Genomic DNA, 16,306 nt, shown 5'->3' with positions numbered 1-16,306 from the left:
CCTGCCATAAAAATAGACATATATACAAATGGAACAGATAGACAGCCTGGAACTAAACCCCCACATATACAGTCAACTAATATTTGATAAAGGGAGCCAAGAACATCCAATGGAGGAAGGATAATCTCTTCAACAAATGATGTTGGGAAAACTGAATAACCACATGCAGAAGAAGGAAATTAGACCCCTATTTAAACAATTCAAAAAATTTAATTTGAAATGGACCAACAACTTAAATATAAGACCTGATACCACAAAACTCCTAGAAGAAAATATAGGGGAGAATTCCTTGACATTGGTCCTGGCAATGATTTTTTGAGTATGACACCAAAAGTAGTAACAAAAGAAATATTCAACAAGGGAGACTACATGAAACTTAAAAGTTTCTGCACTGCCAAAGAAACAATTAACAAAATGAAAAGAGAACATACAGAATGGGAGAAAATATTTGCAAACCATGCATAGGCTAAGAGGTTAGTATCCAAAATATAAAGAATTCATACTCAATAACAAAAAAAAGAAACAATCCAATTAAAAAATGGGCAGAGCATCTGAATAGACATTTTTCCAAAGAAGACATACAGATAGCCAACAAGTACTTGAAAAGGTGCTCAACATCACTAATCATCAGGGAAATCAAAATCAAAATCACAACAAGGTATCACCTCACACCTGTAAGAATGGCTATTATCAAGAAGACAAGAAATAACAAGTGTTGATTAGGATGTGGAGAAAAGCAAACACTTGTGCACTGTTGGTAGGATTGTAAACTGGTTCAGCCACTGTGGAGAACAGTGTGGAGGTTCCTCAAAGAGTTAAAAATAGAGCTACCATACTATCCAGCAATCCCACTTCTGGGTATATATCCAAAGGAAATGGAAACAGGTTATCAAAGAAATATATGCACTCCTATGTTCATTGCAGCATTATTCACAATAGCCAAGATATGGAAACAACCTAAGTCTTGGTCAATCGATGAATGGATAAAGAAAATGTGGTATACCATATACAATGGAATACTCTTCAGCCATGACAAAAGAGGAAATCCTGCCATTTGTGACAACATGGATGGACCTTGAGAACATTATGCTGAGTAAAATAAGTCAGACAGAGAAAGGCAAAAACAGGATGATACCTCTTATATGTGGAACCTAAAAGAAAGCAAACTTGAAAACACAAGAGTGGAATGGTAGTTACCAAGGGCTGGGGGGTGGGGGAATGAGAGAGATTTGGTTTAGGGAGATATACTTGCAACTAGTAGATAAATAAGTCCTGGACATCTAATACACAGTACAATGATTATACACAACAAAACTTTATTATAAACATTAAACTTGCTAAGAGACTAGATCTTAATTGCTCCTGCCACAAGAAGAAGTGATCATTATTTGATGCAATAGTGGTGTTAGCTAATGATACAGTGGCAATCATATTGCAATATAAATGTATCAGATCGGGAGGGTGTCAAGGTGGTCATGCTGGTGGACTCTGAACTCACCTCCTCCCATGAACACAGCCAGGTTATAACTATTTTGGGGATAATTACCCCTGAGAGAGAACTGAAAACTGGATAAAAAGAATCCTCGCAACAAGGGACAGTCCTGACTAATGCGGAAGAGGCAGAAATTCCTGTCTGGAGAGAAAAAGCCACCTTTGCAAGCCACAGAGCTTCATGGCTGGCTGGCCAGGAGCAATCCTAAGATACACAGCCTTCCCTGGAAGAGTGGGGGACCTGAGCAGGGGAGTATAGCCACTATAAGCATCCCTCAGACTCAGCACAACTGACATGAGTCTTATAATATCTGGCTTTGCTGGCTATTAACTATAATGGGGAATACCCTTAGAAAAGCTGTTGGACTAAGTGGAAAAATCTCCAGCTGTTACAGGGCCCATGCACAAATTCACCTATTTCAACAGAAAGAAAGGTGCACGGTCCTTTGGTGAAAAGAGACCCACCTGATAAGTTCCAGGTGCATCTTGGTGAGGGGTGAGACCTCTCCAGGGACTGAGACATTGGCAGCAGCCATTATTGTGACCTAGTACAGGTATGCTGACAGAGATGCTGGCAGACACTCTTGGAGTTCTTCCCCTGGCCTGTTAGCCCAGGGCCTGCCCCTCCCACTAGAGTGCAGATTTAATCCAGCTCAGCCAGGGCAGGCAGACGCCCTAGGGACTCGCCCCACTGAACAGCACGCCCTCAGGAAACTTTTCAGCCTGCATAGACTGGGTGCCTGGATCCTCTGCAGGCAGGCAATGGGTCTGCCTCTGTGGGGCAGGGCATGCATGAGGAGCTGGTGGAGAGTGTGGGGCATTGGTGGAGCATGTAGGGGCCTCTGCAGTGGGGTGACTGGGTCTGCTCCAGGGGGTTGGGAATTATGTATGGGCTAGGACTGTGTTGATGGTGGATGTGGACCTGTGGGGTGTGGGACTTATCTGTGGCAGAAGACCTGTGCCTCCAAAACAACCACATAGGGGATCCACCCCACCTTCCAAAGCCTGAAACAATTAGGTACTCGCATGCCTGGGGTCAGCTCCACTCCGCTGCAATCCTGAGAGAGCTGACAACAGCCTTATAGGCTGGATGCCTACGGCAATTGTAAGCCCCTGAACCTGACAACCAGCCACACTGGGGGCCTACTCAGTTAACAAAAAAAGTGCAACAGGAATGTGCTATTAGACCTTGCAGCCAACTGTGCTGAGGCTCCTCAAACTTGGTAAACTGACTGAAGGGTCCACAGCAGCCACATGCAGCTGAGCACTACATCCAGCCAGTCAAGGGGACAGTCTAGATTCCCTGTGCACCTGCAGCGAGAGCAACCTTGCCAAAATAGAAGGACACACATAACCCACACAGGGGTCACTCCTGGAACATTTGGAACTGGTAACAAGAAGGAAGCACACTGCTGGGCCTCAAAAGGGGTCTTCTACATAAGGCCATTTCTCCAAGATCAGGAGACCTAGCTGACCCACCTGACACAGATATAAGCACAGAGAAAGAGATAAAATGAGGAGACAAAGGAATACATTCCAAGCAAGGGAACAGGACAAAACCCCAGAAAAAAAGAACTAAATGAAGCAGAAATAAACAATCTACCTGACAAAGAGTTCAAACAAAAAGTCATAAGGATGCTCACTGATCTTGGGAGAAGAATGGATGAACATGGTGAGAACATCAACAAAGAACTGGAAAATATGAAGAAGAACCAATCAGAAATAGAGAATACAATACTGGAAATGAAAAATTCACTAGAGGGACTCAATAGCAGAGTAGATGGTACAGAATAATGGATCAGCGAGCTGGACAAAAGACTAGAGGAAATCAACCAAGCTGAACAAATAAAAGAAAGAAGAATTAAAAAGAATGAGAACAGTCTAAGGGAATTCTGGGACAGCATAAAGCACACTAACATTCGTATTATAGGCATTCCAGAAGGAGAAGAGAGAGACAAAGGGGCAGAGAATCTATTTGAAGAAATAATAGCTGAAAACTTTCCTAACCTAAAGAAGAAAACAGATATCCAGGTACAGGAAGCACAGAGAGCACCAAATAAGACAAACCCAAAGAGGCCCACACCAAGACACATTATAATTAAAATGTCCAAAATTAAAGATAAAGAGAGAATCCTAAAAGCCACAAGGGAAAGGCAACAAATGACATACAAAGGAAACCCCATAAGGCTGTCAGCTGACTTCTCAACAGAAACCTTACAGGATAGAAGGGAGTAGCACAATATATTTAAAGTATTGAAGGGAAAAAACCTACAGCCAAGAATACTCTACCCAGCAAGATTATCATTCAGAATGGAATGAAAGATAAACAGTTTCCCAGACAAGCAAAAATTAAAGGAGTTATCACCAAGAAAACAGTTTTGCAAGAAATGCTAAAAGTACTTATTTAAGTGGGAAAGAGAAGACCGCAATAGGAATAAGAAAATTGTCCAAACAAAAGACAATAAAATCACTGGTAAAGGCAAGAATACAGTAAAAGTAGCAGATCAACCACCTATGCAGATAACATGAAGGTCAAAAGACAAGTGTACCAAATTACCTATTTCAATGGTAAGAGGGTAATGGATACTCACACAAAATAAGAAGTTAGATATGATATCAAAAACATAAAATGTGGGAGGAGAGGATTAAATGAGTAGAGCTTTCAGAAAGAGGTCAAATTAAAGAGACCATCAACTCGATATAGATTGCTATAGACGTAGATTATTATATATGAACCTCATAGTAATCACAAACCAGAAACCTATAATAAATAAACAAATAATTAAGAGAAAGGAACCCAAATATAATACTAAAGAAAGCCATCAAACAACAAGAGGAGAGAGCAAGAGAAGAACTACTAAAACACCCAGGAAAAACAGTAACAAAATGGCAATAAGTACATATTTATCAGTAGCTACTTTAAATGTCAATGGACTAAATGCTCAAATCAAAAGGCAGAGGGTGGCCAATTGGATAAAAAAAAAACAAGACCCATATATATAATGTATACAAAAGACACACTTCAGACCTAAAGACACTTACAAACTGAAAGTGAAGGGACGGAAAAAGATACTCCATGAAAATGGCAAAGAAAAGAAAGCTGGGGTAGCAATACTTACGTCAGACAAAATTGACTTTAAGACAAAAACTGTAACAAGAGATAAAAAAGGGCACTACATAATGATAAAAGGAACAGTCCAACAAGAGGATATAACACTTGTAAATATGTATACACCCAACATAGGAGCACCTAAATATATAAAGCAATTATTAACAGACAAAAAAGGAGAAATAGACAGTAACACAATAATAGTAGGGGACTTTAACATTCCACTTACACCAATGGATAGATCATCCAAATACAAGAACAATAAGGAAACATTGGCCTTAAATAACACCTTAGACCAGATGGACTTAGTAGACATATATATAGAACATTCCATTCAAAAACCACAGGATAAGCATTCTTTTCAAATGCTCATGGAACATTCTCCAGGATTGATCACATAATAGGCCAAAAACCAAGTCTCAATAAATTGAAGAAGATTTCTTAAATAAATTTAAGAAGTAATACCAAGCATCTTTTCTGACCACAGCAGTATGAAACTAGAAATCAACTTAAGGAAGAAAAGGCACAGATATGTGGGGATTAAACAAAATGCTACCAAACAACTATTGAGTCAATGGAGAAATCAAAAACTACCCAGAGACAAATGAAAATGAAAATACAACATGACAAAATCTATGGGATACAGAAAAAGCAGTTCTAAGAGAGAAGTTTATACCAATACAGGCCTACCTCAACAAACAAGAAAAATCCCAAATAAACAATCTAACGGTGCACCTAAAGGAACTGGAAAAAGAAGAACAAACAAAACCCCAAATCAGAAGAAGGAAAGAAATAATAAAAATCAGAGCATAAATAAATGAAATAGAGACTAAAAAAAAAACAATAGAAAAATCAATGAAACCAAGAGCTGGTTCTTTGAAAAGGTAAACAAAATTGACAAACCTTTAGCTAGACTCACCAAGAAAAAAAAGAGAGAAGACTCAAATAAATAAAATCAGAAATGAAAGAGGAAAAGTGACAATGGACACCTCATAAATACAAAAGATTATAAGAGAATACTACAAAAAGCTATATGCCAACAAATTGGATAATCTAGAAGAAATGGATTAATTCTTAGAATCATACAACCTACCAAAACTGAACCAAGAATAAATAGAGAATTTGAATACACCAGTCACCAGCAAGGAGATCAAAACAATAATCAAAAACCTCCCCAAAAATAAAAGCCGAGGACCAGAGAGCTTCCCTGGTGAATTCTACCAAACATTCAAAGAAGACTTAATACCTATCCTTCTCAAGTTCTTCCAAAAAATTGAAGAGGGGAAGATCCCTAACTCATTCTACAAGGCCAATATTACCCTGATACCAAAACCAGACAAGGACAACACAAAAAAAGAAAATTACAGACCAATGTCACAGATGAACATTGATGCAAAAATCCTCAACAAAATAATAGAAAATTGTATACAACAATACATTTAAAAAATCATACACCATGATCAAGTGGGATTTATTCCAGGAATGCAGGGATGGTTCAGTATCCACAAATCAATCAACATGGTATACTACATTAACAATATGAAGAGTAAAAATCACATGATCATCTCAATAGATGTAGAGAAAGCATTTGACAAGATGCAGCATCCATTTATGAAAAAACTCTGAATAGAATGGGTATAGAAGGAAAGTACCTCGACATAATAAAGCTGTATTTGACAAACCTACAGCTAATATCATTCTCATTGGAGAAAAACTGAAAGCCATCCCTCTAAGAACAGGAACCAGACAAGGATACCCACTTCTACCATTCTTATTTACCAGAGTATTGGAAGTCTTAGCCAGAGCAATTAGGCAAGAAAAAGAAATAAAAGGGAACCAAACTGGAAAGGAAGAAGTGAAACTGTCACAATTTGCAGATGGCATGATTTTATATATAGAAAACCCTAAAGAATCCACTAAAAAACTTTTAGAAATAATAAATGAATATGGTCATGTTGCAGGATACAAGATCAACATACAAAAATCAGTTGCATTTCTATGCACTAACAACAAAGTAGCAGAAAGAGAAATTAAGAATGCAATCCCATTTACAAATGCAACAAAAAGAATAAAATATATAGGAATAAACTTAATCAAAGAGGTGAAAGATCTGCACACTGAAAACTATAAAACATTGTTGAAAGAAATTGAAGAAGACACTGAAATGGAAAGATATTCCATGCTCTTGGATTAGAAGAATTAACATAATTAAAATAGCCATACTTCCTAAAGCAATCTACAGATTCAATGCAATCCCTATCAAAGTTCCAACAACATTTTTCACAGATATAGGACAAAGAGTCCTAAAATTTATATGTAACAGGAAAAGACCCTGAATAGCCAAAGGAATCCTGAGAAAAAAGAACAAAGCTGGAGGTATCACACTCCCTGATTTCAAAATATACTACAAAGCTATAGTAGCCAAAACAGCATGGTACTGGCACAAAAACAGACACAGAGATCAATGGAACAGAATTGAGATCCCAGAAATAAACCCACACAACTATGGACGGCTAATTTTCGACAAGGGAGCCCAGAACATACAATGGAGCAAGGAAAGTCTGTTCAATAAATGGTGTTGGGAAAACTGGACAGCCACATGCAAAAGAATGAAACCAGACCACTATGTTACACCATACACAAAAATTAACTCAAAATAGAGTAAAGCCTTGAATGTAGGACCTGGAACCATTGAACTTCTAGAAGAAAACATAGGCAGTACACTCTTTGACATCAGTCTTAGCAGCATATTTTCAAGTACCATGTCTGACTGGGCAAAAGAAACAATAAAAAAATAAACAGGACTACATCAAACTAAAAAGCTTCCGCACAGGAAAGGAAACCATCAACAAAATGAAAAGACAACCTAACAACTTGGAGAAGATATTTGCAAACCATGTATCTGATAAGGGGTTAATATCCAAAATATATAAAGAACCCATACATCTCAGCAACAAAAAAAAGTAGCAACCCATTAAAAAATTGGCAAAAGATCTGAGCAGACGTTTCTCCAAAGAAGATATACAGATGGCCAACAGGCCTATGAAAAGATGTTCAACATCAACAGGGAAATGCAAATCAAAACCGCAATGAGATATCGCCTCACTCCATCAGAATGGCTATAATTAACAAGACAGGAAACAATAAGTTGGAGAGGATGTAGAGAGAAAGGAACCCTCATACACTGCTGGTGGGAGTGCAAACTGATGCACCCGCTATGGGAAACAGTATGGAGAGTCCTCGAAAAATTAAAATAGATCTACCATATGATCCAGCTATTCCACTGCTGGGTATTTAGCCAGAAAACAGGAAAACACAAATGTGTAAAGATATATGCACCTCTATGTTCATCGCAGCATTATTCACAGTAGCCAAGACTTGGAAGCAACCTAGGTGCCCATCAAGGGACAAATGGATAAAGAAGATGTGGTATATATACACAATGGACTACTACTCAGCCATAAGAAATGATGAAATCCAGCCATTTGTGACAACATGAACGGACCTTGAGAGTATTATGTTAAGTGAAATAAGTCAGCGGGAGAAAGTCAAATACCATATGATCTCACTACGTAGAAGATAAAAACAACAAACAAACACATAGAAACAGAGACTAGATTTGTGGTTACCATAGGGGAAGCAGGGAGGGAGGAGGGTGAAAGGGGTGATTAGGCACATGTGTGTAGTGATGGATTGTAATTAGCCTTTGGGTAGTGAACATGTTATAACCTACACAGAAATTGAAATATATAATCATGCACACCTAAAATTTATATAATGTTATAAACCACTGTTACTGCAATAAAAAAACAATTTTAAAAAAAGAAAAAAATTTATCAAATCAATATCTTGTTTGCCCTAAACTTATTCACGCTATATGTCAATTATATCTCAATTTTTTAAAATTGAGGAAAATAAATGTAGAAAAAGCCAATTCTGAATAAAATATCCTGTCCTTACCATTGAATTCTTAATTTGGGAGTGATGCTCTCTTTGAGGTACTGCTATCATGAATAAACAGGTTTAAATGTTGGAACCAACATCTAAAATATGTCTAAATCTAAAGATAAGAAAAGGTGATAGTCAGAAGAGTTGTAGAAAAGAAGGAAGGTACACTTTAGAAAAAAAGAAAAGAAAAAGATTTATGTTTCAACATATTAGAGTTGCACTAATAGTACATCAGATGCCAGGGAATGAATAGTTAACCTTGAGAATCCTATTCATTTCTTTTTTTTTTTTTAAAGAGTGGCACCTGGGCTAACAACTGTTGCCAATCTTCCTTTTTTTTTTTCCTGCTGTATTTCCCAAACCCCCCCGGTACATAGTTGTATATCTTAGTTGCAGGTAGGTCCTTCTAGTTGTGGGATGTGGGACGCCACCTCAACGTGGCCTGACGAGCGGTGCCATGTCCGCGCCCAGGATGTGAACCCTGGGCCACCACAGCGGAGCACGCAAACTTAACCACTCGGCCACGGAGCCGGCCCCCTTATTCATTTCTTTGTTCCCTTCTTCTTTGGATTATAACTAATAAACCTTTATAAGAATTTACAAATAACTAAATATTACTGTCTTTCTGGATTTCCACTTCTTGGTGAATTAAATTGACTCTTATCTTACAGATCATAAGATGGTGTATAAAAATAGGTTGATGGATGGAGTGAAGACCTACAGAGGTGAGTGAGAAGCATGCCAAGGAAGAGAAAACAGATCTTCAAGCTGTTGCATTTACTTTTCTAACATCTCTCTTAGTTCTCAATGATTAGATTGATAATCGTGTTACTCTGGCTTTTTTATGAGCTCTCATTCTTAGTTGTACACCATCACATTTGGGGAAATAGCCTACACTATTTTGTCACTGTGGCAAATCTCAAGTCTTACTTAATGGTAAGAAATTTGTGCATTGGTTGTCTTGTTGCAATAATTCAGTAGTCTTGCCTGTTCTCTTCTGGGTAAACTCATCCTAGAAACTGTTCTAACAGTGTTTCCTGGAACATTGACAAGGAGAATTTTTCTATTCCTAATCCTCAGCTAGTTCTTTTGATCACTTCAAAAACTTCATCATGCCATTGCTTTTTACTTCCTGTTTGTGTTGGTTGGTTGATATCACCAAGGATTTTTTTCCCTCTTTGGCATAAATACATATTTCTTTTATTCTTATCCCTTGTTTTCTTAAGGAGGAAAGGTTAATGTCAATAAAATAGATGATGCTCTTGAAAACATGGGATTCCCTCTTGAAGAGGACGAAGTCGATGAACTGTGCAGTCGCCTGCCGATTGATAGTGAGTATTTCAAGTACACATTGACCTTTAAGAAAATTCTTGTTTCTCAGTGAGAACATCTCAAGTATGGTTGTTAATATCATGGAAGAAGCCAAAAGTCTATAGAGACTCACTCCTAAAGAATGGAGATATATTGTCTCTTAATATTAACCTCAGATAAAATATCAATAATTGCTTATATTGCTGCTTGCAGAGTTCCTATGCGAGAAAATACCAAATGAGATGATGGTCAGTGTTGGGATCAAGTAAATAAATTATAAAATAAAGCAAAAATACATTTGAGGGGTGGGAAGAGAAAATTATGAGAGAATTCAGAGAATAACAAATAGAAGGGGAAAAAAGAAAGTGCTGGAAACTGTTAAATGTTATTTGTACTACTGTAAAATATATGTAACATATACCTAACAATTACACTTAGTAAATTCACAAATGTCAAGATTTAGATTGCATAGAAATTACCCACACCATCAAGATTATGATCAATTAGGTCTAGGGTAGAGCCCATGAATCTTCATTTTAAATAAGCAACCCCCACCACAGTTAATTTGGTTAAAAGAGCTTACCTTTACAATATAGAGAAATATATATATTAATATACTTATCTGGAATTAATAGCTTTTTGCATGACTTTTAGCAACAGTATCTGATCAAAGCACTCTATTTAGCTCTTAGTATCTTAAGCATCTTAACTTCTTTAGCATCCTGAGAGGATTCTGTAGATTGATTAATAGTTTTATAAGCACCCCAGAAGTACTGGCTTACCTAAGTGTATCTAATATGGTCCAATCATTCTTGAAATCAAGATTTTCTGCTTGCCAAATAGATAGTCTCCTATTTCTTGTCCCCTCTAATCCTTTTTTCACAACTCTGTGTGTAAAACATGAGCTAAACAAAACAATGTAAAGCTCCTGTTGGAGTTGGAATATGGCCCCACCCTAAATTATCTAGAGGACAGTCTAACTGAATGTCTCAAAATAAATATTACAGCCTATGTTCTGTGAAGGTTACCAAGAGCTGAGTTTTAAAAATACAACCAAAGAAACAAAGACACAACAATAAACCAAAGGGATCCAAAGAACAGAAAGTAAAAATACTTTAAATAAATTTATATGCTTTAATGCAATGCTCTATAAAACGTAGTAACTATAGTCAATAACACTGTATTGTATAACTGAAATTTACTAAGAGAGTAGAACTTAAATGTTCTCATCAAGAGAAAGATACATATGTGAGATAATAGTTGTGTTCATTAACTAGATGGGGGAATCCTTTCACAATGTATACATATATTAAATCACCATGATGTGCACTTTAAATATCTTGCAATTTTATTTGTCAATTATACCTCAATAAAGCTGAAATAAGAAACAAACAAAAAATGAAAATTATTTCTCTTCTTTTTCTTCTCTTCCATTCTAACAAGTGAAGAACACAGAAAGGAAAAGTTGAATGTATAGAATAAATGTATTTATCATATTTAGATTGTTTTTCTTTTTTCAAACTTATGTTTATATAGTGTGAAAATTAAAATATCTAATTAGAAAAAAAAACTCTAGGCAACTGCTAAATCCTTACACTTTACTTCACAGTTTAAGAATTTTATGTAATTGGGACCTGTATTAGTCTGCTCAGGATCTTATCTCCAATTACAGTCACACTGGGGGTTTGGGCTTCAACATATGAATTTGAGGGAACACAAGCCCATAACAAGACTCTATCTGAATTTTGTCTTGTCTTGTAGATGAGAGAAGAGTTAAACTGGACAAACTTCTGGATGAACTACATGAACTGCTAGGTGAGTGAGAAGAAATGATGAGAAGGCATAAGAAAAATAATCTATTAATACTTAATAAACTAAATGTTATTCATTATTACAATCAGTTGTTACTTACAACTTATTTAAAAGGCCACAGTGTAAAGCCTAAATAACAATGCCTCTATTCTTTGGAGTTTTTCAATAATAGAATTTCTTTTTCTACTGTTCTAATAGCAAAATGGCAGGGCAAATTACACATACAGGTAATATGACCATTGTGAACAAGCTCATAATTCAGGCAAAAATAAAACAGCAGAGCAAATATTACTTGCTGGCAGAATCGTTTGTACCTGCAAATTTAGTGGACTGTTGCAGAAACACTAGCTTTCTGTGTGCTGTGTTTGTTCTTTGTTCCCGACATCGAAGAACTCCCTTTTACCAGAAAGAAATTCTATTTCTGAATCCTTCTTCTGATTCTATGTAATTAGACAACATTAAATGTTTCCATTACTTTATATCCTATATTTGAGAATAATGATACACAAACATGGTTGATTTTATTACTACTACTACTACTACTACTACTATTATTTGAAGTTTGAAATTTCACCTTTTACCATTATTTTCTTTTTTAAGGGGATGAAATTAACTATGATGACCTGGAAAATATTCTGAAAAACATAGGGTTAAGACTCCAACTGAAAGAAAACTCTGTATTGATGAAAAGTTTGCCAATTGATGGTAAGCATTTAATTTACCAATGAGATATTCATTCATCCAATAAAACTTAATTGGTTGCCATTAGGTACTAGACATTATACTAGGCTCTGAGTCACAAAGATGAATAAGACAAAGTCCAGGTCCTAAAAGTACTCAGTGTAGAGAGGGACAGCACATTCCAAAACAAAAACAAAAACAAATGCTATGCACTGTGATGCATGCTATAATATTAATAAATATGTACTTCTCTAAAAGCGCAAAGGAGACATTGACTATTCCTGGACTCTAAGGCTTCACAGAATGGATATTATTTCCAATGGACCTGAAAGTTTTGACAGTAGGAAGTGGCAAAAACTAAAAATAAAAGCACTGAAAAAGGCAAAGAGACATACCTGACCATGGCAAGTTTGGGGAATCATTTATAATCTCATGATAATAAAGTATAGAGTACACTGTGATATTCACATTATGTGGGGAAATCCTTTATTAATTTCACCTGATCTAATCAATAATTCAGATATAATCCATCTGTGAAATTAGGATAATAATGCTTATCTACAATGATGATGGTGAAGATAAACAAAATGATGACTGTGAAGATATGAAAATGTTTTTAAAATATTTAAAAGATAAAATAATTAATTAGATTTTTCATTTAAAAAATCTAATTATGTTTATTAAATAATTTCTATATTTAAGGCATTTTTCTATATTCAGGCGATATGAAGATACATGTCAGAATCTTATAGCTCAAAATAAAACAGTCCTTGAACTTAAAAAGTTCATAATCTAGTTGAGTAGATAAAATAGAGCTATATATCTTGAGCTTCTGGATAAATATTACAAACTAAATATTTGCATTTATCTTTGCCACTTTCTAAAATACTGAAAGGATGTAAAAGAAATTAAAAGGCATAATCCACAAAGACTAAGAGAACATTATAGCAGATGAGGTGTCAATTAAATTTTGAAAAACAGAAAGTGAATGAAAGATCATAAAAGGTGAAAACTGAGTCAGAGAGGAGAAGCAAACAAGAAGAAAGCCACTCCATGTCACAAAACTGTAAAAGGCTCAGGAAGTGGAGACACTAGTTACCTGTAAAGTCAGGAGTATGGGATATGGCTGAAAATAGAAGAATTGATAGAAAGTCTTTTAAAAGAGCAATTTGATCTAAGCAAAAGGTGAAAAGATCAAATTGCTCACTCCACAGCCAAGTAAGTATCCCTTATCCATGCAGCATAGAGACTTTCTCTCTGGAGAGATTAAACTAGAGAGACTCTGGGCTATCAGACTCAGCCAAGGCTGGGAGTGAATCCACTACTGAAACAGGGAGATTAACTGAAAGTTGACACATTGCATGGTGAGATCTCCCAAGTCATCTTCTCCCACTGGCCTGCCTAAATGCTGGCAGTGAATTCTAATATCCTTCCTTCAGATACTGACATCTGCAACCTGAAAAAATAAAAGGACAGAGAGATGCTGATATTTGTGCTACTGCAAAAGAAAACCTCAGTCTTAAACATAAATAACCAAAAACCATATGACTTATGAGAAAGGTCTCTTACATGAAAGACAGAAGTAAGAACTAGTGAAAAAGAGGGAAGTTGGAGGAAGTAGTCAAAGGGGAAAGCAGGAAAATAATTCAAAACAATTTTAACTAATATCCTCATAAAGATGAGCAGGGCCATGGTTATGAAACAAAATAAAGAGGCTATGCAACAAGATAGAAGGCACTATGAAAAAAAACACTTAGAAAACAGAAAAAAGCTCCTTGGGGAAAAAAAAACAGTAGAAATGTAGAAATTCAATAAAAGGGCTGGAAGATTAATTTGAATATTAGAAGAAAAATACAAAACAGGTAGAAAATAGGAGAGAAAAGATAAGAAAATCAATCCTAAAAATCCAAGAACTGAATAATAGAAGAATTCTAAAAAGAGAACACAAAGAAAATAGAAGACAAAACTATAAAATAAATCATATAAGAAACATCTCCAGATCTGAAAGAATGTGACTCTACATTGAAAGGGCTCACAAAGTACCTACCACGAGGAATGGAAAGAGACCCACACCAGAGTATGTTGTGAAATATCAGAACACCAGAAATAGATTTTAAAAGTTTCCAAAGAGAAAGAAGCAGGTCACATAGAAAGTGAATGGACAAAGATGTGATATATATGTATACAATGGAATATTATTCAGGCATAAAATAGAAAGAAATCCCTCTATTTGCAACAACATCAATGAACCTTGAGGGCATTATGCTAGGTGAAATAAGTCAGACAGAGAAAGACAAATACTGTGTAGTCTAACTTATATGTGAAATCTAAAAACACTGAACTCATAGACACAAAAAGTATGTTGGTGGTTGCCAGGGGCTGGGGGTGAGGGAAATGAGGAGATATTGGTCAAAGGGTAGAAACTTCCAGTTATAAGAGGAATAAGTTTTGGGGATGTAATGTATAGCATGGTGACTACGGTTAACAGTACTGTATTGTATAATTGAAATTTGCTGAGAGATCTTATATTTTCTCACCATAATGTCAACAAAAATAATCCATAACCAATCTATAAATGAAAATTTGGGTGAGTTTATTCTGAGCTAAAATGTGAGGACCATGACCTGGGGCCTTTCTTCCCGGAGCAAGAAAGGGCACCAAAGAAGTGGGGTTTACAGAGTGGTTATATCCCCCAAAGAGGATGTTTCACATATGATTGAAATGTCCCTTTTACTGTAGTCACAAGACTGCTCTGTGGGCACAGCGATTGATGGACACAGCAGGTAGTAGGTCTACTGTCTCCATGGACACAGTAGGGTGGCAGGTCTGTTGTCTCAAGCTGGGTGGTCACAGGTGAGCTGGGTGGTCAAAGGTGAGTGCAGCAATCAGTTCCCAGCCTAGGGAGAGATGTTTATCCTTAAGGAAACGCCAGTGTGGGGGGACTTTGCACCATTATCTTAAGGGCATTTGTTCTTGCCATAGGAAATGTTTAAAGCAGATCTACAATGCATGCTCGATGGCCATGTCAGGCCCTTTTGGAAAAACAAAGTCAGGCCAAATTAGGTTTACACCAAATGGCTTCCTCCTATACTCCACTATATCCTATTGCTTGCCATTTCAATTTGTCATTTTCCCCTTTTGATCTCTAATCTTTTGATAGAAAGCATTGATGATCAAAATATTGTCCCTCGGCGCCAGGGTGGTTGCTGCCTGCCCTGGGTCCATCATGTCCCTCGGTGCTAGGCTTTTATCTCATTTATTTGCCTAGTCGTCCACGTTGGGGGGAAATAGTGGACAAGCATAGAGTTATATATATATTAACAGAGGAAGCATTTCATATGTCATGTAATTTCCAATTAATTTTAGATTGTTGCACAAACATTGTATATGTGCTTTTCTATGACACTTCACATTTACATTGTATATGATTATAGAACAAGTACAGTAACAATAATAACTCAGCATTTTTAAAAGGATTGGTCTGAAATGAATTCTTAGTCATAGTCCCTATCAGAAAAGGAAATTTGTCCAGGGTTATAAGACAGATCAACCATCTCAAGCCATCAAGCAATAATTACTTTAGTTTGTATGCTACTCTTACAACACTGAGTAAAGAAAACAACAATTAGTTTGAATATTATGACTAGTACAAGAATTCCAAGAAGTAGTAGAAATAGGAATTCCAATCCGGATCGGAAAAGGGAACTGATACCGGAAGGGAGCTAATCAAACAATTTAAGACTGGGTGTCAGATTGCATAAGGCATCCACTTGCTTCTTCATGTATTTTAGCAGAGATGACACATTGGAAGATTCATCACGTATAAAAGCACAGCATCCAGTCTGAATGATTGTATATGTACCACCTTGGGATGCAATAAGAACATCCAAAGCCATCCTGTTTTGAAGGACAGCCCTTCTCATTAAAGACATTTCAGTATTTAAATAAGGGTAT

The 16,306-nt window shown here is 36.4% G+C and overlaps 1 protein-coding gene across 2 annotated transcripts in view; it reads left to right on the top strand.

The window, feature by feature from the left end:
• The window catches only part of EFCAB3 (EF-hand calcium binding domain 3), a 494,329-nt gene that overhangs the window by 376,542 nt on the left and 101,481 nt on the right, over positions 1-16,306 (top strand). For both annotated transcript variants that reach the window (XM_070561747.1, XM_070561748.1), the window contains 4 exons: positions 9,220-9,273; positions 9,775-9,879; positions 11,621-11,674; positions 12,272-12,376. In XM_070561747.1, the coding sequence (XP_070417848.1) occupies positions 9,220-9,273; positions 9,775-9,879; positions 11,621-11,674; positions 12,272-12,376 (318 nt within the window). The remainder of the gene's footprint in view (positions 1-9,219; positions 9,274-9,774; positions 9,880-11,620; positions 11,675-12,271; positions 12,377-16,306) is intronic.

The sequence above is a fragment of the Equus przewalskii genome, chromosome 10, assembly GCF_037783145.1.
Source record: "Equus przewalskii isolate Varuska chromosome 10, EquPr2, whole genome shotgun sequence".
NCBI classification, from domain to species: Eukaryota; Metazoa; Chordata; class Mammalia; order Perissodactyla; family Equidae; genus Equus; species Equus przewalskii.
Note: the sequence above shows the minus strand (reverse complement) of the source record. Positions and strands in the feature narration are given on the sequence as shown.